The 25,799-nt window shown below is 57.9% G+C and overlaps 1 protein-coding gene across 11 annotated transcripts in view; it reads left to right on the top strand.

The window, feature by feature from the left end:
• Positions 1-25,799, top strand: part of TNS3 (tensin 3) — a 214,623-nt gene that overhangs the window by 95,423 nt on the left and 93,401 nt on the right. For 9 of the 11 annotated variants that reach the window (XM_045793589.2, XM_045793582.2, XM_045793581.2 and 6 more), the window contains 9 exons: positions 4,907-4,959; positions 6,332-6,503; positions 8,448-8,498; positions 10,226-10,348; positions 13,665-13,729; positions 16,124-16,207; positions 22,038-22,150; positions 22,460-22,520; positions 23,220-23,295. In XM_045793589.2, the coding sequence (XP_045649545.2) occupies positions 6,354-6,503; positions 8,448-8,498; positions 10,226-10,348; positions 13,665-13,729; positions 16,124-16,207; positions 22,038-22,150; positions 22,460-22,520; positions 23,220-23,295 (723 nt within the window). In that variant the 5' untranslated portion in view covers positions 4,907-4,959; positions 6,332-6,353. Of the gene's footprint in view, positions 1-4,906; positions 4,960-6,331; positions 6,504-8,447; positions 8,499-10,225; positions 10,349-13,664; positions 13,730-16,123; positions 16,208-22,037; positions 22,151-22,459; positions 22,521-23,219; positions 23,296-23,338; positions 24,950-25,799 lie in introns of those variants that run through there. The other 2 variants (XM_045793588.2, XM_045793590.2) reach the window with 2 other exon arrangements.

The following is a 25,799-nucleotide window of genomic DNA, read 5'->3' as shown; positions in this document are numbered from 1 at the left end:
GACTGCGTGCTCCGCCTGCTGCTAGGGACAGGATGTGGCCCCAGAGGCTGAGCAGAACATGGGAGCCAGCACCCCTGTGGGTCTTCATGTCAGGGGGTGCAGAGCATGGCCGAGAATGCACATAGCCAGTCACTTCTGTGCGTCTGAGATCTGGACCCTCACAGGACTATAAACAGGACTGGGGATCAGGGGCTGCTTTGCTGGGGAGGTGACGTGTGAGCCGAGAAGTCTAGGATTAATTGGAGCTAAGCACGTGAGGCTTGCTTCAGTGGGTGGGCAGTGTTCCAGACCTGCAGGGCATGTGCAAAGGTCCTGGGGCAGGAGGGGTGGAGTGTGCTGGGGGAACTGGAAGGAGGGCCGTGGTGCAGGGGTGGAGCGAGGGAGGTGTCCTCCCTCCACTCACAGCAGTGGGATGTAGGGGCACGGCACCAGCATTAGCTGGACTGGTGCCCATGCCAGCCCATCACGTGGGGGTGGGCCCCTGCCTGCTGACATGGGGACACTGCCCACGGGGTGAGTCTCGTTAGGGAGGTCTGCTCCATCCTCCCGGTTTGCCAGAGAATGCTCTGGCCCCATGGCGCCCCTGCAGAGGGCTTCCTGTGCCTAGTAGCGCATATCACGGATGAGGAGCCTGAGGCCCCTACCCAAGGTCACACAGCCAGAGCCTTCAGAGTCCTCACACAGACACTTAGAGACAGGCCTTCCTCTGCAGGACTGGCCGTCCCTGCGTGGCTCTGCGGTCACAGATTCCCAGAAGGGTGTGGCGTGGTCCTCCCTGCCGTGTGATGGGGGCACGCTGTCAGTGTCCTCCCTCTGCCTTCCCGCCCTGCCAGAGCTCAGTGCCCTCCCCGCCCCTGCCTCCCAAGCCCGGTCCTTCTGTAAGCCTGCCTGCTGGTCCTTTGTGCTCTGCCTGCCGCAAGGCGTGGGCACACACATTTCTCCAGCATCCCTCTTCCTGGAGGCCCATGGGAACGAGTCACCTGTGGCTCCTGTGCTCCGACATGATGCTGGGAGATCCACAGTCTTTTGGCCTGGACAGCAGTTCCTGTAGGTGGGAATCCGGTACCCCGACCCTGGTGCCTTGTGGGTAGTTTCCTGAAATGCAGGCCTGTGGGACTTGTTGCATCTTTAGTAAGGTCTCCAGAGCATTCATCCTGTGCCCACACGGCCTGACATTGGGCGTCCCTGAGCTGCAGACCCAGCGGTGCCCATGGGGAGGGGGAAGGGGTGACGGGCTCACTGCCATCCTGCTGAACAGGTCCAGACAAGATCAGCGATCAGTCCCACGGCTGACAGGGCTCTGGGTCCTAGTTGGAACCCCAGCCTTCCCTCCACGGGCCTGTCCTCTAAGAAAGGGGTCAGGTTATGAGCTGCAATGCCATGGTCTCCCAGAGATGTTTAGGCAGTGTCCCCAGGTATTCTAGAGCTATCCACTGGGTGTGAGAATGATGCCCTGAGGATGGGGTACTGCAGCATGGGCTTCTGTAGGATGGGGCGCTGGGTGGGGTTCTGTAGGAGGACGGGCACTGCAAGATCCCTGTATGACGAGCAGGTGTTTCCTGCCAGCCCTGTGTGGTCCCTCCCGCCAGGTGAGGTAGGGACTGGGGTTCCTGTTCTGGGGAGACAAGGGGTGTGGCTGAAGCTGGGGCAGGTGAAGGACCTGCCCGTGATCACAGGGTGCAAAGTGGCAGAGCCCGCATCGTCCAAGGAGCCTCGTCTCTTGACAAAGCCTGGACCAGCTCCTCCCAAGAAAAGGCATCCAGCCCTGTGTTCTGCCCCAGGGCTGACAGACTTGGAAGCGATCACCAGGCTCAGTGGGCCTCTCTTAATGAAAGACAGTTGTGTCTGCACGCAGATCTCATGGTGGTCCCTGTCCCCCCCAAAAGACGGGTGCAGGCTGATGTCCCACGGCTGCAAAATTGCTGTTGCCGTGCTCATTTCTTATATAAAAGTAACACCATTAGCCTAAGAAATGAGGATCAGTAATTGCAAAAGTGTGTTGAGCAAGACAACCCCTCTGGGCTGGTGGAATGAGTCCTTACCTGGTGGGATGCCTGCTTTGCTGCTTGCTGGTGCGTCCTGGACTCCAGGGCCTGGCCTCAGATGGCCGGGGAGGCCAGTGACTTCACCGGGGTCCCAGCGGAGCCTTTTCAGAGACACAGCAGCGGGGCAGCACGGGCTTTGCGGTTTACCTGTTGCAGGTGTAACCTTTGCCATGGATTCCACTGGTGCCCCCCTCCTTCCCCTCGGGTTTCGTAGTGCCTTTAGAAGTTGCAGGCTGTGATAAGCGTGTGCCAAAGCGGCCGGGGTTGAAGGAGTCTGGGCCGAACCGAGGCAGGTGGGGACCAGACGGAAGGGCAGGAAACACCTGTTATCTCTCCCAACGTGGCGTCGGTCTGTAAAGAGTGGCGTGTCCTTGGAAGGCTTCCGAGGGAGGTGGGCGGGCAGCTCTCTTCTTGCAAAAGCACCACGAGAAAAACGTGCAGCCCTGGAGGCCTGGGGTCTTCAGGCACGGAGGATTTCTTAAACTTCCCACACGAGGTTAGGGTGTAGGATTCTGGTGAGCAAGGGACCTTCGTCGGGAGACTTTCAGTACATTGGTTTCTCGGTCATTCCTAAGCCGCCAGCTGTGCTGTGGTGTATAAATGGGGGCCTGGTTTTTGAACCCCGAGAGCGGGTAGATTCTTTGCTTTTGAGTGAAGGTGCACGGACAGGGTAGTCCTGTGTCCCCCTTTGACCAGTGCGTGTGGGGATGTCGTGCCCCATCCAGTTGGCGTGGGCGTGCCTCTCGTCCGCTGCATAGCAGACCTTCCCGGACAGCTGCGGGCCACTATCCCAGTGTATGACAGCGTCCCCAGTCCCATCATTGGCCCATCATCCGCTTGGCTCCAAATACAGCCCCTGGATGAGGTTTTCCCCCCATTGTGGGATGGGGGTGCACCTCGAGTCTCAGAGCCTGGCTGCTCCATTGGACCAGCTCTCCGGGAGATGCTCTCCCAACCTCCCTGATGTTGGTCTGGCCTGGGGACAGGCTCGGCAGCACGGGCCGTGGGCCACCAGGGCCGGGGGATTGGAAGAGTCCCGAGTTTGGTGTGAGAAGTAGCTGCCACACTTAACTGTGTGACTCTGGACATGACAGTGTCTCCCCAAACGCCTGTTTCCCGGGCTGTGGAGCAAGGACAGCCCCGTTTGCTTTCCTGGGGTTCCCGCTGGGAGCCACGTGTCCCCCCAGGTGTGGCTGTGCTTGCTGACCTCAGTCAGCCCTCTCAGGACACTGTGCTGGTGGAATGGTGAGCCAGGGTCCAGGGCTGGCTTTGCCTCTGTCCCCGGGAGCCCTCCTGTCACTCTTCCCCTGTGCACAGCTGTTCTGGTCACACCCGACCCCTTGCTGTCCCCAAGGTGCAGAATAATGGCACTTCAGGGTTCAGGCACCGGCTGTGCTCTGCCCAAGACACATTCTCTTCAGGTGACCCCCTTACTGAAGGGACCCTCCGCCCCTCCACGCTTAACTGCAGCTGTCACCCAAGGGGTGGTGGGGGGCCTCGCTGCCGGTGGGGGGGGTGTGGGCAGTGAGCGGTGGTTCAGTCTACCTTTCACGCACATGTCTGTGTGTCTATCATCTGTCTGCCATGCATCCGTGCCAAGGGATGCAGGCGGGGATTTTTGGGGGGCCGGCTGGGACCCCTCTGGGAAGTGGGCCTCAAGGCTGTTTTGGGGAGAGTGGGCCCAGCCTCCTTGACCTCCTGGAGGTTGCTGTTCTGTGCCGGTCGGGGTCCAGGCACCAAGGGAGCGGGCTCAGTTGGCCCCCAGACTCGTCTGTAAGAGGGGACATGTAGGAGAGGCACGCGTCCTCCAGAGACAGGCAGCGGATGAGCTCCCTGGGCGTCCTGTGGGGGGGGGACGGCAGCCTTCGGGTCCTGTCTCTGCCCGGGGGCCCAGTCACAGCCTCTGGTTCGCCGTTGACTTAGGCACAGTGTTGATGTGACTTCTGGGGAGTGGCCGTCTCTGTTCCCAAAGGAGCCTCGGGATTCTTTCTCTGTTCTTCCCTTTCACTCTGGAGCAAGGATGAGCTGGGTGCCCAGTGGGGCACTGGGGAAGTGGGGTGTCTGAGCCTGTGAACGGTTCCCCAGGCCCAGGATCGGCGGGGAGCAGGAGGGAGAGCTGGGGGATCTGGCGTCTTGCTCTGCATGTCGCTCCCCTTCTGGGGGGCTGTGCCCTGGCTGGTCCACGGAGTGGGGCCAGGACATGCGGCAGGCCCCGGAGAGGAGCCGCCGCGTCGTGGGAAGGGCTCTCCACGCCTCTGCCATCTTGGGCAAAGGCTTGCACACCTCTTGAGCCTTGGTTTCCCCGATTTCTGGGATGGGGGAGGTGATTCCTACTCATGCAGTTGCCGGGCGTGTCCCCTGAAATCACATGTATGCAGCCTTCGGTACCGCGTTAACATGCACACACAGAAGGGCCGTGGAATTTGTAAAGTCACACAAGCTGATGCTTTTCCCTGTTGGACAGACTTCTTAATCTGCAGACACAGTCACTAGTTGTTTTTTTCCAAGGAAATACTAGCAGTGAAGTTAATGGTAACCGTGACCTTGGTTGAGTGCCGCCTGTATACAGGGACAGGCATGTGCCTGTGCTGAGGGCCTACTTACCTGGTGCTTCAGGCGGGTCCGACCTCTGTACACCCCGCCCTGCTGGGGCTTCAGGGAGCGTGTGGCTGAGGCTCCGCAGTCCCTGGGCCGAGATGCCCTGACATTCCGGAGACCCTCCCCGGCCTTAAGATAAGCCCATGGTCACCGCGTTTGACTTCCCACCTATGATTAACTAGGACGGGCGGTGTCCTTCCTTCTCAGTGGGCTGCGGGCTGGGGGTGGGGGACCGAGAATGACCCGGGCTTTGTCATTTGCAGGCTCCGGGGGGTTCTGCACCGTCTGCTGCTCTCTGCCGTGCCAGACCGCCCAGGTGAGTGGCCAGCCCCGTACGTAGCTTGTCCTCGTTTCCCTGCCTGGGGTCGGACCTGATGGGGAAGCCTGAGCTTGGTGTTACTTTATTCTGTAGTCATCTTAAGTTTTTTTTTTTTTTAAGATTTTATTTATTTATTCAACAGAGATAGAGACAGCCAGCGAGAGAGGGAACACAAGCAGGGGGAGTGGGAGAGGAAGAAGCAGGCTCATAGTGGAGGAGCCTGATGTGGGGCTCGATCCCATAACGCCGGGATCACACCCTGAGCTGAGGGCAGACGCTTAACCGCTGTGCCACCCAGGCGCCCCATCTTAAGTTTTTTTTGACTTCAGGAATAAATGTTCAAAGGTGATACATATTAAGTTTTTATTTATTTATTTTTCTTTTTCTGGAGGTGGCCTCCCAGCATTAAAGCCCAGATTGTGGGAAAGCGATCCTTTCCATGCACAGCTGTGGCTTCATTGTGCAAGTGAACGTTGGGGGCGTTCCAGAGTTGAGCCCAGCAGGTGCATTGAGCTCTGCCTGCCTGCGTCCCGGCAGGTGATTGCTGGGACGGCCACAGCCAGCGCTCTTGGCGGGGTGGTCCCTCAGGAGTTGCGGTTGGCGGAGAACGTGCATTATTACTTTTGAGATCAGTGTTTAAAAACCCTTATTTAATTTTTTAAAGGAATCAAAACTCTTTTGCCTCCCTCTGTAGTGCATCAGGCAGAGAAAACAAAATCTTGGTGATTGTTTGCGTCCTGATTTGAATAAATCAGCTTTAAAAATGAAGTTTATGATCTGGGCTCTGATGATGTTCTTCTTGTAGGTATGATAACAGCATTGTAGCTATTCCTAAAAAGTGTCTATCTTTCAGAAAGAAATACTAACGTATTTGTAAATGACGTGCTTGTAGACCCGGCCGTCCCTCCTCTCCGGGGGAGGCACCCTGTATATGCAGCTGCTGACATCCCTTCCCAGGGGGTCCCCTCCATGGCCTCCGCACCTGCCCCAGGATATGACACGAGGACCTGAGGAGCCCCTACAGGGGCCTCCCAGCGGTGGCCTCTGTTCCCTCCATCCCCTGACTTATGCTCCCCCCCCCACCTGGTGCTGACGAGACCCCCGGGAGCAAGGACCAGGCTCCTCCCTCCAGGTCCCTCCCGAGGGGCTCCCTCTGCAGCAGAGCGGTGCGCGTCTCTCCCCGTGTATGCGCTGGAGTGGCTGGTGGTGCCTCAGACCGGACCGGTCGGGGCGTTTAGACTTGTGTGCTCCTAGGACGGGAGACCACGTGGAAGAGGGGACAGGGGTCCCGCGCGAGCAGCACGTGCAGGCGCCTCCGTGTCCACTGCTCCGGGGACCCTCCCCGCTCCTGACCAGCCCCCTCCCCTAGGCCTGCAGTGCTGAGCCCCACCATGGCAGACGGACGCGAGCTGGACCTCACCTACATCACGGAGCGCGTCATCGCCGTGTCCTTCCCCGCCGGTTGCTCCGAGGAGTCCTACCTGCACAACCTGCAGGAGGTGACGCGGATGCTGAGGTCCAAACACGGGGACAACTACCTGGTGAGCGGGGGGAGGGCACTGAGCAGGAGGGTGGGTGGGGACGGTGGGCGGACACCCAGTGTGAGGACAGGGGCGGGGGGGGGGGGAACACCGAGAACAGGGATGGTGGGGGCCACCGAGCGCGGGGACAGTGGGGGGATGCCGAGCGTGGGGACAGTGGGATGGCGAGCCTGGGGATAGTGGAGGACACGGAGTGTGGGGACAGTCAGGGGACACCGAGCATGGGGACAGTGAGGGGACACAGAGCACTGTAACTGGGGAGACACTGAGTTGGCTGAAATGTGAAGAAGTCACTGAGTGTCTTGGAGTGGTTGCTGAGCCTGTGGGGGGACGTGGTCCCCTGCCTCTGTGCGTGTGGTCCTCTGGGCGCCCAGTTTCATGGAGGTGCTCTGGGACTCCCTCCCACTGGGCCTTCTGTCCACCGTGCCACCTGCTGTGTCTGTGGCCGCTGCCCCCTGGTGTGGCTGGCATTCAGTGTCAGGACAGACCTGCTGGCCCCAGCGGGGGTCCACATCCCTAGTGTCAAAGCCCAGCCTTTCCCTCCTGCTGGCCTGAGCCACGAGGACAGAAGGTGGGCCCCGGAAGCTGCTGTGCCCTGGAGATGCATGTGACATGGTCGGAGGGAGCCCCATTCGGGAGAAGTGCGGGCTAGAGTCCTGTGCATCCCCCAGCTCCCTGGTGTGCTCCTGTGGTGGCGGCCCCCATGCAGCGGCCCCGTGCGGTCCCGGTGGGACCAAGCGCTGAATTATAGTCCCTGTGCCTTGCCTGCACCTGTCCCTGCACGGCCTCCTTATCTGTTGAAGCCGCTGATCTTTGCCCGGCCCAACAAGGCTGTGGTTGCCACCCTTTCGGATGACTACATGGCTGTCTGCGAGAGTGGCCCAGAAGCAGAGTAGAGCCGAGGGGACCCCGTCTCCCTCCCAGCAGCCTGTGCTGGCCTGGGTGGTCAGCGCGGCCTGGGCGGTCAGCGTCAGCCTGAGCGGTGCTCTCCCGGCCCCTGAGCACCTGCCGATTTCCTGGACGCCAGTCCTTGGCATGACCTGATGGCAGGCAGGGAAAGCATGTCCCAGCCCAGAACCCAGACGTCTGCCCTGGGGGCCCGGTGTCTTCAGGATGGCTTCCCATCTGTCCGAGGCCATCTGCTCTGAAGGAACGGTTTCCTCCTGCCACCTGGCCCAGGGGTCAGCACGCTCCTGGTCCCTGCACCTCATCTCCCTCTGCTCTCTGTTCACTGTACCCAGAGACCCAGGAGGGCCCTGGCCCCAGACAGCAGGGGCCTGGGGTCTGGGGCAGTTTTTCCCTTCAGCAGTGGCTGTCAGGCCAGAGCCAACCCGACCCTCGCCAACGGTGAGAGGGCAGGGGTCCCTGCCTTGTTTTGGGACAAGGACCCTTAGGACTCTTTCGAAAAGTCTGAAGAAAGACCCATGTGCGTGTCTTGTAGAGATCTGAGAACCCTGGGGTGGGCTCACCTCTTCCCCATCTACACCCCGATGATGGATGAACGTGGAGCCGGCACAGCTCCCAAACCCACAGACCGTTGACCGAGGCCACCCAGTGTGACCAGTCTCATCAGGCTGGAGGGTATGGGGCTCAGAGGAAAGTGGGCAGAGGGCCTGGTCCTTAAATGGGACTATAGCGTGGCGTCCTCTCCTCACGGTGTGGTGGGGCCCCTGCTGGCTCTGGCCCTCGCTGTCCCGACCGTCCCCCCCAGCAAGCCCGGCTTCCCTGGGGCCAGCCGGTCCCGTGCAATTCCGTCTGCCATCCTTACGTGTTTGTTCTATTTGTCTGTGTTTCATTCCGTAATGATAACATTTCTATATACATTTCAGTCTTTGAGAGTCTTTGGTCCCTCGAAGGCAGATGGCATGTGAAGTGTGAGTACATTTCCTCTTTGACCTCCAAGGACATGGACTTGTCTGATGGCTTTTTCTTTCCCCTTCACAGGTGTTAAACCTTTCCGAAAAGAGATATGACCTTACGAAGCTTAACCCAAAGGTATGACCTTAGCCCTGTTTGTTCTGAGTTTTGTCAGATGTCCCGAGGCATATCTGCTCGTGCAAAAACAGTTCAAGTCTCTGTGGGATGTGATGTCGTAAGGGGTATCAGGAACTGTTCTTATCTGTGGGTTGTTTTTTTTTTTTTTTGGTAAGATTTTTTTATTTTATTTTATTTTATTTTTTTTTTTTTTAAAGATTTTATTTATTTATTTGACAGAAAGAGACAGGCAGCGAGAGAGGGAACACAAGCAGGGGGAGTGGGAGAGGAAGAAGCAGGCTCCCAGCAGAGGAGCCTGATGTGGGGCTCGATCCCAGAACGCCGGGATCACGCCCTGAGCCGAAGGCAGACGCTTAACGACTGAGCCACCCAGGCGCCCCAGAATTTTTATTTTTAAGCAATCTCTGCACCCATCATGGGACTCGAACTCACCACCCTGAGATCAAGAGTCGCACGCTCTACTGACTGAGCCAGCCGGGAGCCCCAGTGGGTCATTTATAAATTAATTTCTTTAGAAATAATTATAGATTTACGGGATGTTGCCAAAAAATGCAGAGAGATCCCACATAGCCCCGGACCCAGTCTTCTCCCGTTAACACCGCGCATTACCTAGTAGTGAAGTGTTAATGCCGGATCCGATGTTGGCGGGATCCACTGAACATTTCCACCGCCAGGATCTCCCGCCTGCTGCCTGTCACATGCTCCCCTCCTCGCATTCATCTTATTTCAGTAGTAGAGATTTAGGGGAAATTTTTAAGCTGTGTATCCGCGTGAGTTAGGGTATATAGTATATGCGTTCCGCATGTCAGAGTATTCTGCAGCTGTTGGAATAAGAAGAGGGTGAATTGGTGAATTGCCTATTTTCATGCTAGTTAACAAAAGCAGGATCTAGAGGTCCTGGATAATAGCATCTCAGCTCTGCTGAACATACACAGAAACAAATCTAAAGGATTCATCAGTGTTACAGGTGATAGCGCTACGTGGTGGGAGGGGTATGTGATACTTTCCAGCTTCCTGGCATTTTTCGAAATTTTCCCATCATTTTGCACTATTTCTATTTTATAGAAGAGAGCTCTGCTTCCCTGCCTTTTAGAAAAAGAAAGGTAGAAGAGAACGTATCTTGCATCGCTGGGCAGGCTTTAGCGCGGGGGGCGGTGGAGGGTGTCACGTTGCTCAGGGTGGCTGTTTCCCGCGCACGGACGCGCCGTGTGGCACGTCACGTGGTGAGGACCGTCTCTATTCCTGCTCCGAATTGTAACCCAGGCTCAAGGCGCTTCGTCCCTCGTGGGCATGCTCCTGTCCAGAGAGGAGCATGTTTTCTTCAAGCACGTGGGACCGGCCGCTTCTGAGACGTCATCTGCACAGTGCATGGGGAGCGGCTCCCTGCATTTTCCCAAACTGTGATTTCAGTCTGCACAGAGGGATTTTAGCAGCAGCTCCGGCCAGGAACTCCCATTTCATATCTGGCTGGGCCTGGGCCCTCCCCACAAACCGTGCCCTATTAACGGCTCCAAAAGCCCTTTCTAGAATTGCTGCCCCAGCTGCAGGAGAGCAGATAAGACGGGAATGCACGTCTCCCGGGGGCAACTTAATCCTCCCTGTGTTCCTTCCCAGGGAAGGCGCCTGGCCACAAGTCCCAGCAGGCTTTAGGAAAGGAACTCACGGCAGCGTTCCTTACCTGGCACATGAAGGGTTTGGGTAGAGAGAGAGCCCGTCTCTCATTGCAGATCCTGGACGTGGGCTGGCCGGAGCTGCACGCGCCACCCCTGGACCAGGTGTGCACCATCTGCAAGGCGCAGGAGTCCTGGCTGAACAGCGACCCCCAGCACGTGGTGGTCATCCACTGCAGGGTGAGTGCTGCCCCGTGCCCAGGGCTGGGGGGAGCTGGGGTCCCACGGGGACCGCCTTTCACGCCCATGTCCAGATCTGCCGGCATTTGTGGTCATGTCACATACCTGTCCTTAAAAAGGAAAAGAGTCCTCCCCTTCCCGGAGTTTGGCTCTAGAATTTGCAGGCCTTGGGCCACTGAACGCATAGCTGGACGTTTTGAAACGAATGAAAGGCATTGATGATAGTGAACCGTTTTATCTTTACACATTTTGATTTTTTTCGGAAAGCCCTCTTGAGAAGGAGCAGCCGCGGACGTGTGGTGCTGAGTCCTGCTATCGCTGATTCCCCGAGCCTGGGGGAGGGATGCTGTTTGCTGCTAACGCGTGGTCCTTGCCCAGCCAGCCGCGCAAGGGGGACGGGATCTGGCCGCCCCCTGGCAGGGTGGCCAGCGCTGGCTGTGGGGACGGCGTGCCGCCGTCCTGGCCGCACCTGGCCTCCGTCCTCCTAGGAGCTTTCCTCTTACTCCTCTGGCTTCTCATTATCTTCCTGCACTTCCCGGTCCTCGGGTCAGATGGTGGAGAGCAGGGAAAACCCATTAACTTGTGGAGTCGAGTTGTGTTAGGCTGTTCGAGCCACTGTCCTGTAGGGGTTCTGAGACCCGCTCATGTGAGGTCTATAGGATGGCGGCAGGCCTCGGTCGCGGTGTGCAGCGGGCCCCCGGCTCCAAGCAAAGCCTGGCAGGTGCACATGTACGTGCATAGTGTTTCTTTCTCTGCTTTTCTTGCTTCTTCTCACACCTGGCTTGATTACCTTCTCCAGCAAACAGCCAGGCCCCCGCATTCGTTTTCTTACGAAATTACATTCACTGGAGCCTTTCAGGGTTGCATTATATCAAGGACCTTCTCTCCGAATTTGTGTTTTGGTGCAAACTTCAAAAGAAGATAGGCCTTTTTTTTTTTTTTAAACCAATTCCTGTCAATTAAAACAAACTGCCTGCCATCAGGCTTGGCCTGGTGATTGTGGCCCAGTGAGGATGCTTCTGGAGCTCAGTGCGCAAGGCTTTCTGAGCAGTGTTCCCTAGCAGGGCCGGAGCACCCCACCTACCTGGCTCAGGTGAGAAACGCAGGTCCCGCTCACCCCGACCTGCTGCCAGCCGGACCCCCAGAAGATTCTGGCTACTGGACAGACCTCGGGAAGCTCCCCTTAACCACTCATTCCGTTTTGGTCATTGACTTCACTTTTTAATGAAGTTGATCATAGTGTTATTTATGGTATCTGGGTCACAGGTGACAGTGCAGAGAGATCGCCAAAACACATGCTGGTCCTACCGAACGCTTGGACAAGTCTTTTTTTTTTTTTAAGATTTTATTTGTTTATTTGAGAGAGTGAGAGGGGGGTGCAAGCACAGGGAGGGGCAGAGGGAGAAGCAGACTCCCCACTGAGCAGGGAGCCCGAAGCAGGACTCGATCCCAGGACCCTGAGATCATGACCTGAGCCGAAGGCAGACGCTTCACCCACTGAGCCACCCAGGCGCCCCCTGGACAAGTCTCGTTAGCAGAATTTACCGGGAGAGCATTGGGAGTTCTTGAAAACTATTTGCCCCTTCTTGCTCTGTTCTGGGGACGTGCAAGCCATTTCCAGGACGTTCTAGAAAACGTGCCATGAGAGAGAAGCTCTCGCTTAACGTGAACTTCCAGATGTCGACATTCATCTAGGTCGTGGCGGGGGTGAGCTCAGGATCGCTTGCCCAAACCTGTGAGCTCTGCACAGTGTGTGCTTCCTTCCACGCGTGCCAGGAACGGGAGTGGAGCTGGGCCCCTGGCCGGGGGAGGCAGCCCCAGCTGCAGCACGGGGACGGCCCTGTCCTCCTGTCCGCTGTGCATGGTGGGTTTGTGCGGCTTTGCACCGGTCCCCTCACCAACACCCGCCCGCTGGCGCCTGGCTGAGCGGACATAGCCTGCGGCCCTTCTGGAAGGTGTCATCCCATGCTGTGTGGTTTTGAGTCGCCAGGGAAGGACACCCCGTCGGCAAGTGGTGCAGTCTGTGGTTCTGTCGTACTGCCCAAGTTCAGCCTCTCAGGAGTCCTTGCAAACACAGGGACTGGCTGAGTGTGGCAGCCGCGTGTGCCCCACGTGTGTCCGAGGTGGCGGAGAAGCCGTTTGCTCATAGCGGATGTGTGCGGGGCACACCAGCAGCCGCGCGATGAGGGACCGGCTGTGTGTTGGTGCCCAACGTGCACAGGACGGAGAGGCTCGCGCTTTGGGTGACAGTCACACGCCATTGCGGGCCCCTCGGACTTGTGGAGTGGATTTGCTGGGCTGTTTTTTTCCAGGACAGGCATGGGGACGCACACGTCAGTGGCCCTGCCATTTTGGCTTCGTGTGCTCCTCTGTCTTGGTTGACTAACTTTTCATGAAAAACCCAGACAGCAAATATTTTGGGCTCTGGGGGCTGCAGGGTCTTGCTGTGACTGCTCGTGTCTGCCGTGGCCGTGGACCTGGCCCCCGATGCGCCTGCACAGATAGGCGTGGCCGCGTTCCCGTCACACTTTATTTATGGGCCGTGACTGCTGCGCTTTCGATGCTTGCCGTGTGTCACGGAAGGGTGTTCTTTTCGTTCTTCAGTTGTTCAAAAACGTGACAACTCTTGGCTCGCAGGTTGCAGGACTCGGGGTGGCAGAAGTGGCTTGTGGACTGTGGTTTGCTGACCGTTGATCTGGGTCATGGCAGTATGGTCCAGAAGGTGGCAGTCCACAGCTCTGGGTGCGGGCGGCCTGTCATGGCTGTGGTGCTTTCACACACCCTCTCCTGTGGGTCCTGTTGGTCTGTGGTTCTGGCTGGCTTCCCGTCTGGGCTGTCCCTGTCTGGTCACGGGCTGAGCCCTGCGTTTCGGAATCGTGGTCCCCGTGGAACTGGGCGGAGCTGGGTCAGCGGTGGCAGCGGTGTGATGCCCTCTGGGCTCTCTGGGCTGCATGCACAGCTCTCAGAGCCCTCCGCCTGTGAGGTGAACATTCAGGTCTCTGTCCCCTGTAGTGACGTCACACTAAGTGCTTCCTCCCCAGCATGTTCTTGTGGCCCCGGTGGGACCTGGTGAGCTGACTGGACGCCTCTGTGCAGATCTGCCCTCGGGGTGCCTGTGGATGCCTCCGGTGGCACCTGCTCCTGCCGTGGGGTCCCAGTGTGCCCTCTGCCTGCTGGGCTGGGTGCAGCCGTGCCCCGGAACTGGGACCAGAGGAAGCAGACGATGGCTTCCCCAACCACGGAAGCTCTTTTGTCATCGCGAGCAGAGTGAACGAGCTTTCCGCGAGGAACTGAGTCCCTGTTTTGTCTCCTGCAGGGCGGAAAGGGACGCATCGGTGTGGTCATATCCTCCTACATGCACTTCACCAATGTCTCAGCCAGGTATGCGGGGCGTCCGCACTGCCGGGGGCGTCGGAAGGTCTGGAACGGGGTGGGAGGCTCAGCCGGGAAACCAGCCCAGCTGAGGGCATGCAGCTCTGTCTGCCTCATACTGACGTCCTCTGTGGAGGCGTCGGAGGCCAAGTGAGTGCACCGTGCTTCTCTAACAGAAACCGTAGGGGTGGACGGGACCAGTACTGAAAGCAAGACCCACGCAGTCTCCCTGGGCGCCTCGTACCCTGTAAAGATGAGTGGCCACAGCCGCCGTGTTTTGCGTGCCCTGGGCCTCCGAGAAATACTTTGCAAATTTGTCTTTTCTCCCTTAATCCTCCCGAGAAACCCAGGGGGTAGTTGTCACCGCTCACACTTTACAGATGACAAAACCGAGGGTCAGGCTTGCTCATGGCCTCATGGTCTGTGAGCGGGAAGTCCGGTCCTGTCTGGTCCCCAGGGCATGGAAAAGCCACCAGGGGACCTGCCCGCAGGAGGCTAGGATGGTGAGCACAGCAAGGCTGGGGGGAACCTGCTGGCGCTGGGGCATCACACGGTGCCCCCCGAGGCGCGGTGCCCCCGAGACGCACGGTGCCCCAAGCACACATCTCGCTCATGCTGAAATCCAGTCCAGAAATATCATTCTTTGTGGGTTTGCATTTACCCTGTCGTTTCAATGGCCGCTTTGTGAGGCATGGGCCGCTCCATTCTGAGGACATACATGCCCCGTTCATACTAGCCGATAAATCCTGCCCTTTCCAGCAGCAGGGAGTGAAATCTGACTTTCCAAGTGTTTTCTCTGGACACAAGCCGCAGAGCTGGTGCCTGCCAGGGAGGAAACCGAAGCCCCCATGAAACCCAGATCCCTTCTCGGTGATAATCAGCGTTTATGTGTGTGCCAGATCCTGAGGTCGCTGCTCACACACACCGAGTCCCCCAGCTGAGCCCAGACGTGCAGAGAGAGGCCGCACCTCACCTGCCGACCCTGCTCAGCGTTGCCCGCCCTCACGTTTCTGCCATAGCAGCGTGGCCCGGCCCTGTTTTTCTCAATCACCACTGTTTCCTGAATGTGCGTCCCGGCCGCGTGGAGGTGGCGGCCCAGCCCCGTGCGTGCAGGCGGTGTTAGGTCGTTAGGCACGGGTGGATGGTCCCCGTCGAGGTAGCTTCTCGTGATTCTCTGCTCTGAGCCCGCCGTGACGACCAGCCTCTCACACATATATGTGTCCTTGCTCACTTCTCTGCTTCCCCTCGTAGATGACATTCCCAGAAGCCGTCACGGGAGCACGCATTTCTAAGACCTCTGTCATTAACCGTGCTCCAGATCACATTGGAAACTAGAATCAGCAAGTGGGAGGAACATTCTTGGGTCGGTACCCTGGAGACGGCGTTCAGGGAGACCGTCAGCGGGAATACTGCTAATGCTGACGAGTGACGTTAGTCCTGAACACACACACACACACACACACACACACACACACACACACACGGGCCGGAAATGCATTGTCAGCATTTGGTAAGACCCGTGAGCTCCGGGAAGAGGAACGCTTACAAGTGAGGGGGGAGCATATGTAAGCACACTTTTCAGCTTAAAAACATACGCCCCCGATACAGTGAATGCGCAGTGCTGCAGGACCCTTCCGTCTGGGACAGCCCCCCTCCCCAGCGCAGCCCAGCACAAATGCACACGGTGAATCCCCATGTTCTGCAGGGGCACGTGCGTGCACGCTGTAAGCGCAAGGCCCCACTTAGATCAGACTTTCAGGGAAGCTTTGGGCTCAGACAAGACTCCGTTGCTACGACCTCTTGCACCCGTGTCCCATGACGTGTCTGAAGTCAGATCAGGCAGACCCGTGAATGGCCGGCTACGGGGTGTCCTGAGGATCCTGGGGAGCACACTCTGCTTGTGGGCGTCGGGTTGTTGGGGAGCAGGGTTGTCGATGGCAGAAGCTTGAGGACCACGATGGGTAGCCATGAGGGCTTGGAAACTGTCTGCCCGCCCCCCTGTCCCCCGGCCGCCGCCGTCTGACACCCTCAGCCCTGCTGAGAGTCGTGTGTCCCTGCGGGTCCCGAGCTGGCCCCTGGGGGCTTGCTGGCTGTCACTAACCACGGTGCTCCAGGTGCGCCCCAAACCCTCACGATCCTGACACTCGCGCAGAGCCCTCTGCGACTGCCCTGCTGTCGTGGGGCCAGTACGGTGACCGGACAGTTCAGGATGGCAGCCTTGTGCCTGCCTGTGGGGAGGAGCTGGTGGGTGCCTCTCCTGGGAGCCATGCCACCTAGAGAGAGGGTGCCGCTGTGTTGGCCGGCGTTCCAGACCTGCAGGCCATAGCGCCTCTCCCCGTCACCCCGCCACCTGCAGCGCCCATGGTTAATGCTGCATTTCTCTCTCTCTCTGTCCTTCCCCAGTGCTGACCAGGCCCTCGACAGGTTTGCGATGAAGAAGTTCTACGATGATAAGGTTTCAGCTTTAATGCAGCCTTCCCAGAAACGGTATGTACGTGTCCCCGAGCCAGAGCGAACAGGCAAGTGAGGTTTTACGTTTCAGAAAGTGGGGACAGAAAGGACATCTCCCCTGAGCAGTGAAGCACAGGTGGGGAGTGCTGGTGGGTGCCCCACGACAGAGAAGAGCCCCCATGCGTGTAGGTGGCTGGGGAGTCCCCGGCTCTGGCTGGCTCTGAGAGGAGGACCCAGGAGCCCCCCTCACCTGCTCCACGTGGGGTCCTCCATGCCCAGGGCAAGTACGCATTCACGCCGTGAGTTGGGACCGGGCTCTGTCTGCTTGACCGGGGTCGGTGAACCATGTCCGTAATGGGCTGGCGAGTGGACTGTCTGGGCCTCGCAGGCCACGTGGTCTCTGTCACTGTGGTCCTAACATGAGAGTGACGTGGCCTCGTGGGCAGGTCTGTGGTTGGCCGACTCCTGCACCAGGCTGTTTGTGTCACGTTGGCCTCCCTGGCCCACCCACGGCCCCCTCGCTGGAGCTCACCTCGGCCCCCGGGAGGGGCTCGGTCTGTGCTGCGAAGGGCCCTGGGGGAGCAGACTTCCTCCTGCCATGTGCCCCCGGGTGAGTCCACGCCACCCTCCGGGCCCAGCTGAGGAAGGCCCTAGCCGCCCTCCTCCCAGACCCAGCTCTTTGCACGTAGTGACATGGGGCCAAGCACGTGGTCACCGCACTTTATTTTAAAGCGAACAGCGGGGAATGGGCCAAGAACTGCCAAGACAGGTGCCAAGATGCTTTTCCATCTTGTGCGCCGAATGCTTACCTCTGCCCCGCCCTCGGGTGCCGGTGGGTGCGGCTGGCAGATGTGGGGAGATGGAGGGTTCCGCATCCAGGAACTGGTCACCCGCGTGTTTTGGTCAGGAGCTGGGCCTCGATATTTCCATCTGGGAAAGGGATTTCCAGGCCGTCATAGGCACCTCCTCCTTTTGTCCCGGGAGTTCTCAGTGTCCAGGCCTGTTTGTGGTTGGACCCGGCTGCGCGGACCACGTGGGATCGCGAGTCTGAACCCGCTCTGAGCAGCAGACCCCGCAGGGAATGCCGGTCGCCTGCAGGAAAACCGGCCTTCCTTGCGTTATAATCCCACGGCCCTTGTTCTGTTGGACCCGTTAAGTGTCATTTCTACGTTGAGCAGCTTTCAAAACGGTGACATGCAGAGGTATCCCGTGTGGGATGTGACCTAAACAAGGAGTGACCCACCCCAGGGGCTTTGCACGCTGCAAGGAAGAGTGCCTCCCTTTCCTCCTCCTTCCCCTTCTTCTTCTTCATCTTCTCCTCCCCCTTCTCCTCCCCCTCCTCCCATTCCCCTCCTCCCTCTCCCACTACCCCCCTCCTCCTGTTCCCCTCCCCCTCCTCCTCTCCCCCCTCCTCCCCCTCCTCCCCTCCCTTTGCCCATCCAGTGACCCCAGCCTCTGGCATCCACCACTGTGTTCTCTGTATCTGTGAGCTCTTGAGCTTCTGTTTTTTAGATGCCGCACGCAAGCGTCTTTTTCTGAATTTTTTCTGAATTTGCTATGCGTCGTACCTTCAGGGTCCCTTCACGTTGCTGCAGACGGCAGGATTTCATCCGTTCTTATAGCTGCTTCCTGTTCTGTGGTTTATATACGCCACACCTTCATCCATCCGTCCACGGGTGGGTGCTTAGGTCGCCTCCGTAGCTGGGCCACTGTCGGTATTGCTGGAGTGAACACGGGGTGCACACTGTCTTTTCAACTGAGTGTTTTTGTCAGGTAAATAACCCAGGAGTGGGGTTACTAGACCATATGGTATTTCTGTGTTTAGCTTTTTGAGGACCCTCCATAGTGTTGTCCACAGTGGCCACACCAGTTGGCACTCCCACCAACGGGGCACGAGGGGTCCAAATCCTCCACATCCTTGCCAACACCTGTTGTTTCCTACGTTAATTTTAGCTGCCCTGACAGGTGTGAGGTGATATCTCCTTGTGGTTTGGGTTTGCATTTGCCTGATGATGGAGCCTCTTTTCACGTGTCTGCTGGCCGTCCGGATGTCTTTTTTTTTTTTAAATGTCTATTCACATCTTCTGCCCATTTTTTAAATGAAGGTTTACTTATTTATTTTAGGAGGGACAGAGGGAGAGGGAGAATCTCAAGCAGATTCCCTGCTGAGTGTGGAGCCCAATGCAGGGCTTGATCCCGCGACCCTGAGATCATGACCTGAAATCAAGAGTCGGACCCTTAACCCACCGAGCCACCCAGGCTCCCCAGTTCCATACAAATTTTAAGGTTTTCTTTCTGTTTTTGTGGAAAAATGCCATTGAAATTTTGATAGGGATTACCTTGAATCTGTAGATTGAATTTAACAGTCCTAATTCTTCCCATCCACGAGGATGGAACATTTTTCCATTTATTTGTGTCTTCTTCAGTTTTTTCCATCAATGTCTTATAGTTTTCAGTGTACAGGTTTTTCACCTCCTTGGTTAAATTTATTATTAGGTATTTCACTCTTTTTGATGCTATTGTAAACGGGTTGTTTCTTCCTTTTTTTGGGTAGTGCATTGTTATATAGAAATGCAACAGATTTATGCATATTAATTTTGTATCCTGTGACTTTACTAATTTCATTGATTCCAACACTTTTTGAGGGAAGTCCCTAGGGTTGTCCGTGTGTAATATCCTGTCATTTGCAAACTGTGACCGTTTGAAATCTTTCTTTCTGATTTGAGTGCCTTTCATTTCTTTTTCTTGTCTGATTGCTGTGGCTCGGACTTCATCACTGTGCTGAATAAAAGGAGCAAGAGTGCGCATCCTTGCCTTGTTCCTGATCTTAGAGGAAAAGCTCCAGCTTTTCACCATCGAGTATGAAGTCAGCTGTGGGCTTGTCATGCACAGTCTTTATTATGTGGAGGGGTGTTCCTTCTATACCCACTTTGTCGTGACTTTTTATCCTAAATGGATGTCGTATTTGGTCCAGTATTTTTTCTGTGTCCATTGAGGCCATCATATGATTTTTATTCTTCCTGTCCACTCAAAACGCTCAGCACCCACCAGGGAAGAATGTTTGCCTTGTTTTTTTCTTTCTTGCTCTAATGACTAGCATAGGTTTGTAATAGCAGCGCAAGAGTGTGGAACACGGAAGAGCATTTTCTCACCTTAGCAAGCCCGCGGCGTTCACCCGCCCTTCCTGCCCCTGTGCACTGGAAGCTATAGCATTGACACTATGTAACAGCGGTGTGGGTTCCGTTCTGCCTTCCCTGGCGAATCTCCCTACACCTGCAATGGGAGATGCTCACGAACCATTATCGAGTACGTAGATGACTGAGTCGGTGAGGCCAGAGGAGCCCAGGATGGCCGCATCTGTGGGATAGGCGCTGTAATGGGAATCCTCCCTGGGGTCCTGGCTGCCCCAAAGGGGGAGCTCTGCAGCCTCTGTCAGGACTGAGCTCAGGAAACCCATTTCATATGGGTCTCCTGGCGAGAGTGAATTAATTAGGTTGCTGGGGGTTTGTGGCCTGGGAGGCTTGGGGCCTCAGCAGCAAGCCTCCTCCAGCCCTTCATTTATTTAATACTGGGCTGACGAGCTGACCTTCCTAGGGGTGCAGGGCAGAGGGGGTGGGGTCATTCCTATGTCTCACTCTGCCTGGTGAAGGGTCTGGGCCTGCAGAAACTAGGCTTCCTGGCTGTGTCTAATAGCCGGACATTTCCCAGCGTAGCCTTATTTGGCCTTAGACATGAGGCTTTGTGTGTCAAAGAGCATGTGCACGGGAGACAGGACAGATGCAGGGGAGCAGGCGCCCATCCTCTCCCCTCGGGGAGCGTGCCCGCTGCGGCCCATGGGTTTCTCATGCTTGGAGCCTGGGTGGCCCTCCCGCAGGGCCTCCTGCTGCAGTCAGGCAGCGGAGCGCTGGGGAGCACTAGGTAACCAGCAAGCTTGGGTCCCACGGACAGGACAAGGCTGAGGGGGCCAGGCCGCATCTCCCTGCCACCCGTGCGGCCCCCGCGAGCACCGCGGAGGTGAAGAGAGGAAGCCTCAGGGAAGGATGTTCTCTCACAGTGGCTCCTTCTGCTGAGCCCGGGACGTGGTCATGCGAGCTTTGATACACGCACGTGTTCAGGGAGATCTGAGCCGTGTCAAGTGCAGATCACGTGTTTAGGGAGAGTTGAGGAAACTCCAGCTATAAATTTCTCCTTTCATCACTGGCGTAAGGAACGCATTGCACACCTGCAGTTTCCCAGCTGCTTTGGCGCAGGAGTGATGCGCGGGCTCGGCAGTCAGTACCCCCGCCCCCGGACACGCACGGTTCCTGAACCTTCTTGCTAGTTTAGATGAAGCGTGGAAAACGTCATTGACGGGAGTTCCTTTCCTCCAAAGGAAGAGGAGAGGGTGGGAGGCAGAGGAGCTGTTTGGAACAGGGCGCCTACGCTGTGCGCGGGGGAGGGGGAGCTGTCAGGGTGCCACCCCCTTCGCCACCGCAGGTGAACCTCGCGTTCCCAGTGCGCTGGATGAACTGATCATGCCAAACTTTCATTTTCTTTTGTTCCTCTGTCTTTACCTGGGAACTGATTTTCTTTTCTTGGCGCTGACGGGCACTTCCCGGTGGCCACGAACACACATGGCCCTGTTACTTGTCCTCTGTGTCCCGCCTCTGCTAGCTTGGCTGGGGACTCTGGCCACAGCTGCCACGTGGGCTTGCAGCGGACGTGCGTGTTCTAATAAGGCGTTTGTGCACGTGCTGACTGCTTTTGCGAGCAGCGGGATGAGGCTGCCCCAGTGGAAAATCCCTAAACATTCAGCGTGTGTTTTACTGGGAGAGGTCTTCTTACCCCTCCCTGACATGCACAGTGGAGCGGAATCGGGGCATAGAGAGGAGAGACATGGGATTTGTTCATCCAGTGTCCCTAGCACGCGGCGATGTGCCCCTGGGGCCAGCGGTGGGTGCGGACTGAGTAGCACGCAGGCGCGTGGGAGGGGGCGGCTGGGGGTGGCTCGGCTCTGTGTTTGGGATTTGCTGATTGTCAGCTAGCTAGCTGCCTGTAGACTCTGGAGACTGTTAGGGGTGGGAGGTGTGCTGCCTCCGGCTGCCACGCCGACCCTGCTGGGGTCAGGGACCTGGGCTGGGGGTGAGCAGGCCCCTGGCTGGGCACGCAGAGCCATGGGGCCCGTGCTGAGCTCGGGCTCATCTGTGTAAAGCGTTAGCTGTGGACATATGATCGGCACAGCTGGAGGGAGGGGACAGAGGTGCAGTCTCCACTCTGTCCACGCACTTAACAAAAATAAATACGAGTGACCTTTGTCACGTGTCCTTCTCTTAGGAGTGGTGCAGTTGGGAGGGGGATGGGGTTAGTTGTTCTTGAATGACCTTTCTGGTCACAGGCATGCTGATTATAAGCCTCAGGGTGACCTTTACATCACAAAACCCACATCTGCTTGGCGATAGGTGCCCGGCCATTAGCGGCACAGAGCCCGTCCAGGGTCTCCTCGTGGAGGGGAGGGGAGGGCAGAGTGACCCTGCTGCCTTCAGAAGGGCAAGGTGCTTACAGAGCCTTCCTTCTCTTTACCATCTCCCTCCACGGGTGGGGGTGCCCGTGGCCTGACCCTGTGTGGCTGTCTGTGGTGTGGGTGTAGAGCCATCGACATCCGGCCATGTTCAGTGGGGGGCATCCAGGGATCCCCGCAGGGTCGTGTGCCCGGGCTGTGCTCTCTAGGGTCAGACTTGGAGGTCGACACCCGCTTGGCTGTGGGCAGTGGGGCTGGGTCTCCTCCCAGCACCTGGAAAGTAGGTTCTGGCCTCTGTGCATGGGCGGCCTGCGTGGGGTCAGAGCCGTGGGGGCGCCCGTGGGAGCCCTGAGCCATCATCCTTTGCAGGTACGTGCAGTTTCTCAGCGGGCTCTTGTCGGGGACGGTGAAAATGAACGCCTCGCCACTGTTCCTGCACTTTGTCATCCTGCACGGGACTCCCAACTTTGACGCGGGTGGAGGTGAGTATCCACGCGCAGTGGCGTCTCAAGACGTGCTGGCCCATCCCGGACCCTGCGCTTTCCAGGCCTGCCTTCCCTCTCCCTTCCCCCTCTAGGCGTCCTGGTCCCTATGTGCTGGGGCCCAGGGAGGGCCAACAGGACCTCTCCCCAGGAGCCCCACTGTCCGTTCCTCTGTGGTCCGACTCCAGGGCCGCTTCCCCAAAGTGCGGACGCAGCATGGGGCCTCCTTGCCTCAGGACACCTCTCGGTGTTTGTCAAACTCCTGTCTGTCCTCCGGTCCTGCGTCTCATGGACAACGCTCTCTTTCAGTGTGCCGGCCTTTTCTGAAGCTCTACCAAGCCATGCAGCCCGTGTACACGTCCGGGATCTAGTAAGTGTGCTGTGCTCATGGGACATGCACCTCCCTGGGCCGCCTGTCTCACCGGGAAGGGGTGGGGGCGTCACGCGGGGACCTTCCTGAGTTACCTCTCCTGCGGGAAGGGGTGGGGGCATCGTGCGGGGACCTCCCTGAGCTGCCTCTCTCGCGGGAAGGGGTGGGGGTGTCGAGCTGGAAGTGCCCGGTGGGCGACAGGTGTGGGGTTGGCTCCAGGAAGGAGTGTGGACGAGGAGCCTGGAGGGAGGGGAGGCCCGCACACCAGACCCCTGTGACAGGGTCCGCGATGGTGTGCCTTTCTCGCCCCTGCGCATTTTCAGCAACGGGCAGACACATACCCTCAGAATTTGTACGAGTTTCTGGGCTTTCCTGGTTTGCTCTTTTGTCTGCTTGCATCAGTGTTTTGTGGACATTAATAGAACGTGAGTGAGTAGTAAGGTTGGAAGGAGCTGCTGTCACGTGTCTGGACTCATGGCGGACCGGCACGCGGGGGGCAGTTTGGCCCTCACGCGCTCAGCTCATTACAGACGTGCATGGTCCTCACGCCGAACAGACCCCTGGGAGGTGAATTCCTGAGCCACGTGGGATATTTTTGGGTCCTCTCTGAGTTTGAGTTGTGAGGTTGCTTTTCTCGAAAGGTGCTCTTTCCCTTAAATCATGAAATTGTGTCACGCTCTATCTTCTTGTGTCCCAAAGCAACGTTGGCCCAGAAACCCAAAACAGGATCTCCATCGCCATCGAGCCCGCCCAGCTGCTGAAAGGGGACATCATGGTGAGTGCACGGCCTGTCCCTCCTCCTTGGTGAAGCCCGTGGGAAGCGTGGCTGGTGGCCTCGACTTTAGAGGCATTTGCCTTACTTTCTGAGGAAAGCTGTTTTACTAGAAGGGGCAGAAGGAATCGAGAGGACCACTCGCTGTGTGCTCTCCGAAATGCGAGTCTTAGCTCGGCCACTGCGCTTCCGAGGGTCCCCATCCCCCGACCACATGTGTGATCTCGCGTGTCCTTAGTGGCCCCCGCATGAAATCCAGCTGGTGTATCATAGCTTGGTGAATGCTGTCTGTGGTGATTCCTCCAGATAATTTCAATCCCAAGGGGGGCTGTGTTCTTGGGTGAGATTAGCTGTTACGTTTTTGCCTTTTGTCTGTCTTGAATATAGAAAAAATCATACATCTAAAATAATTTTAGAGGAATTTGGCATACAGGAAATTTGGAGGCCCCTAGGCCTTCCCACACGCACAGAAGTGTCTCTAGGGCCTGGGGGGGACCTGTGACAAATTGGTAGATGGAGATTCTTATTAATTTCCCTTAAACATTTGGATTTCAAAACCTTTTGCCGATGGTTGGCCCATCCTGAATTCTCATGAAAGTCAGGTCAGTGGGGTCCAGTGGGGTCATGAAGGTTGGTGTCCTGGGTGACGATGTCACCCTGCTGTGTTCGGCCCACAGTGGGGGAGCCTGCTGTCCCTGCGAGAGGGCTCTGTGGGTGCATTTCACAAACAGCACGTCCCTCGTCCCTGAGAACCTCGAGACGAAGGGGGCTGGTGTCCTCAGGCCACGGGTAGCAGAGCTGAGGTGTAGGGGGCAGATATATTCTTCAACGCATATACTCACTGTGTTGCAGTGTCCCCAGGGAGAAGGGTTTCTCTTCTAGAATGTTCTGTAGAGCAGCTCCCAGCCTCCTCCCTTTGATCAGGAGACTGAGAGGGAGAGGGGAGGGTGTGGCTCTGCATTTTGCCCGGGTGGCCCCTGTGACGCCTCTCCCAGGACTCGATTTTTGGCCAACGGGCTGAGCTGTTATTGGGCACCTACTGTATGCTGGACACCCCCCGGGGCTGCACATGGCTGAGGCTTGACTCTGCCCACAGCTCCGTGCAGTGGGTCTAGTATTCCAGCTTTAAAAAGGAGACCAAGGGACCCAGAGAGGCCAAGAGAGGCTGGCAGGGATGCTGATAGGACATGCACCCAGGTCCCCATGGCCTGGCAGGCGCCTCTGGAGGTGACGTCTCTAGGATGGGTGCTCGCTGTTGTGAGGACCCTAGGGAGGTGGCCAAAGCCCCGAGATGTGGGAGGCGACTCTCAAGCATGAGGGAGCCTCCCTCCACCCCCCGATTATGGACTGGTGGCTGCAGGGTCTTTGTGAGGCCAGACTGGGGTGGCCAGTCCAGCGGCTGGGGCCCTCATCCCCTCCTCCTCCCCTCTCCTCCCTCCTTCCTTCTCCCCTCCTCTTCCCTCCCTCCCTCCTTCCTTCCTTACCAGGAATTTATTTACGCAACTGTCCTGTTTTGAATGTTTCGAGCTTTCTGGGTCTCTGTGGGGCCCTAGCACAGGAAGGAAGGGAGGGACAGGGTGACATCTTTGTCCCGGAGGAGCCCAGTGGGGGCAGCGGACCTTCTGTGGGAGAGGGATCCCAGGATGGGCCATGCTGGGTGAGGCGGGCAGGCGGGTGGCTGCAGGCGGAAGGGACTTCTGGGGGGGTGCAGGCACTGGACTGGGAGCTTGAAGCCCCCTTTTGCTAAGTGAGGACCTCCACAGGGTTAGGGGGTGAGGGCCACTGGTGAGCCGGGGTGGGGGGTGGCTTGGCCTGGGGGCTGCTACGACCTCCCCCCGGGAAGCCCCACTCTCCTGCAGGCCCCAGCCCGCCTGCCTGTGTCTGGCCCACCCCTTGAAGTCCGGGCAAGTGTCAGGAGCAGGCCAGCTGCTCTGCGGTCCAAGCAGGTGGCCTAGGAGCATTCGGAGGGGACCCTGTGTGGCCCTCGGGAGCTGGGCAGTGGGTCCCGGAGGGGAGGTGGGAGGGGGGCGGGTGGGAGGCCCTGGCACTCGAGCTTGCACTCAGTGTCCTCGTGCTGGGGCCAGGAGCCAGCCCTGGGCACGCAGCGAGCTTGCTACGTGCTGCCCCTCCAGCCGGAAGTCGTCCTGTGTGTTTGGGACGCTGTTGCCCACGCTGTGTTCGGACGCGGAGGATGCCTCTGGGCACCCACTGCCGCATGACGGGTGCCTGTCACCACGTGTACGAGGCCCACGCGGTTCTCAGGTCTACCTAGAGGTGGATTTGGTCGAGTGTCTGGGAGGGGGCTCTGGCATCTGGCTCTTCCCAGGGCCTCCTTTGCTAGGGCAGGAAGTCCAAAAGGGTGACGCGATGGCCCTTCTCGGGAAAATTTGTTCCCAGCTCGCACTTGTGAGGCATCTGAGGCGTGGATGGAGGTGTGGGCCACCTGGGTCCCCATGGCGAGAAGGCCTGGCTGGACCGGGGGCTGGGATAGTCCTGAGCGGGCTCTG

The sequence above is a fragment of the Ursus americanus genome, chromosome 3 (genome assembly GCF_024610735.1).
Source record: "Ursus americanus isolate L20-20 chromosome 3, mUrsAme1.1.p, whole genome shotgun sequence".
Classification (NCBI taxonomy): Eukaryota; Metazoa; Chordata; class Mammalia; order Carnivora; family Ursidae; genus Ursus; species Ursus americanus.
The sequence above is the reverse complement of the archived record's forward strand: the minus strand, read 5'-3'. Positions and strand labels throughout refer to the sequence as shown.